This window comes from Dreissena polymorpha, chromosome 5 (genome assembly GCF_020536995.1).
Source record: "Dreissena polymorpha isolate Duluth1 chromosome 5, UMN_Dpol_1.0, whole genome shotgun sequence".
NCBI lineage: Eukaryota > Metazoa > Mollusca > Bivalvia > Myida > Dreissenidae > Dreissena > Dreissena polymorpha.
The window spans coordinates 15397513-15399984 of NC_068359.1; the positions used below are offsets into that span (position 1 = coordinate 15397513).

The 2472-nt window shown below is 35.4% G+C and overlaps 1 protein-coding gene across 1 annotated transcript; it reads left to right on the top strand.

The window, feature by feature from the left end:
* Positions 1–671: 671 nt before the first annotated feature.
* LOC127831057 (prostatic spermine-binding protein-like) lies at positions 672–1645 on the top strand. The gene is made up of 2 exons (XM_052356043.1): positions 672–681; positions 1140–1645. Exons 1-2 carry the CDS (start codon positions 672–674, stop codon positions 1643–1645), a joined length of 516 nt encoding a protein of 171 aa, XP_052212003.1.
* Positions 1646–2472: the final 827 nt, after the last annotated feature.

Consider the following 2472-nt stretch of genomic DNA (forward strand, 5'->3'; position numbering starts at 1 on the left):
GCTGCCTCTCTGTCATAAAAGAAAAATGGATGATCGTAATTCACAAAACAGGTAAAAAAAATCTCAAATTAAAACCCGTAAACACATGTGTGCATAAAAACAGGTGGTCCATGAGTTGAAGCATATATCCAGCTACTGGTTTACAGTATTCCGCAGGTCCGAACACTTATCACAAACTCTATTGAAGATGGAATGATGACGAGGGTAGTGGAACAATCGTGCATACATGCCACTTTGATGACTTTTTAACATAGCTTTTCCGTAATATGTCAAATATCTAGTGTCATTGATATCATCTTTATGATAAAATCTTTACGTTCAATGTTACGTTTATAGTAATTTTCATCAATTTTACTTAAAAAATGCATACGTTCGCTTTCGTTGTTATATGTATACAATACTATAATCTAATTCATAGTGCGGCTCTATGATAATGCAAACATTATATTTTGTAGGAAGTGAAACTTTAAAAACTGATATCGTTTTATCCCTTATCGAGGACGGAAAATATGTGTTCAGTTTCGTCTGACTTAGTTTCCCACGCAACGGAGACGTTTTTAATGCATGCACCTGCGTGACCACATTCCATTAATTATCATAAAATATCATTATAGATCTGTTAGCGAAAAAATGTGCGTTTAACAAACGATGTTGAAAATTGCTCTATAAATATGGATTATGGTGAGCGAAATAAGTAAATATTGATTTAGAACTAAATCTTAAAACGAAACCATACAACATTTATGCGTTCCCATATGTTTATGGACGATTTAACTCAAAGAACGCTTTTGCCCATGATAAACGTGCACGGATCTAATTTTCGTTTCGTATGTTGGAAATGGATATTGTTGTAGTTACGCACAATATTGTTATTATTGTTGCTATTGTTGTTGCTGCCGCTGCTCATGGTGGTGATATGTGGAGAAGAAGGAGCATTATAACTGTTGATGATGGCGATAATTATAAGGAAGAGGGTACTGATGATCATGTTCATAATGATATGGGAGAAGGTATTGATGACAATGTTGATAATGATAAGGGAGAGGGGACTGATTATCATGTTGATAGTGATAAGGGAAAGGGCACTGATGACCATGTTGATAATGACGTTCAGAAGAAAGAAAAGCATTTTAACTAAGTTGATGATTACGATAATGACAAGGAAGAGGGTACTGATAAACATTGTGATAATGACGTTAATGAGAAGGAGGAACATTATAACTACGTTGATGATGGTGATAATGATAAGGGAGAGGGTATTGATGATCATGTTGATAATGATAAGGGAGGTAATAATTATGATCATGTTGATAATGATAAGGGAGAGGGTATTGATGATCATGTTGATAATGATATGAGAGAGGGCACTGATGATCATGTTGATAATGATAAGGGAGAGGGTACTGATGATAATGTTGATAATGATAAGGAAGATGGTATCGATGATCATGTGGATAATGATAAGGAAGTGGGTACAGATGATCATGTTGTAAATGATTATGGATGGGGCTCTAATGATTATGTTGATAATGATCAGGGAAAGGGCGCGGTTGATCATGTTCATTATGATAAGAAAGAGAGTACTGATGATTATGTGGATAATGATAAGGGAGAGGGTACTAATGATCATGTTGATAATTGTTAGGGAGAGGGTACTGATGATCATTTTTATAATGATAATGAAGAAGGTACTGATGATTATGTTGATAATGATAAGGGAGAGGGCACTGATGATCATGTTGAAAATGATAGAATACTGATGATAATGTTGATAATGATAAGGGGATACTGATGATAAGGTTGATAATGATAAGGAGGACGGTACTGATGATTATGTTGATAATGATAAGGGATAGGGAACTGATGATGATGATGTAATGATAAAGGAGAGGGAACTGATGATCAAGTTGATAATGATAATGGAGAGGGCACTGTTGATAATGTTAATATGATGGTACTGATGATTATATTGATAATGATAAGGGAGATGGTACTGATGATTATGTTGTTGGTAATGATAAGGGATGGGGAACTGATGATCATGTTGATAATGTTAAGGGAGAGGGTAGTGATGATCATGTTGATAATGATAAGGAATAGGACACTGATGATCATGTTGATAATGATAAAGAAGAGGGTACTGATGATCATGTTGATAATGATAAGGGAGAGGGTACAGATGATTATGTTGATAATGATAAGGTAGATGACACTGATAATAATATTGATTATGATATGGGAGAGGGTACTGATGATCATGTTAATAACGATAAGGGAGAGGGTACCGATGATCATGTTGATAATGATAGGTGGGGGGTACTGATGATATGTTGATAATGATAAGGGAAAGGGTGCCGATGATCATGGTGACAATGATAAGGGAGCGGGTACTGATTTTCATGTTGATAATGGTACGGGAGAGGATACTGATGACCATGTTGATAATGATACGGGAGAGGGGAACTGATGATC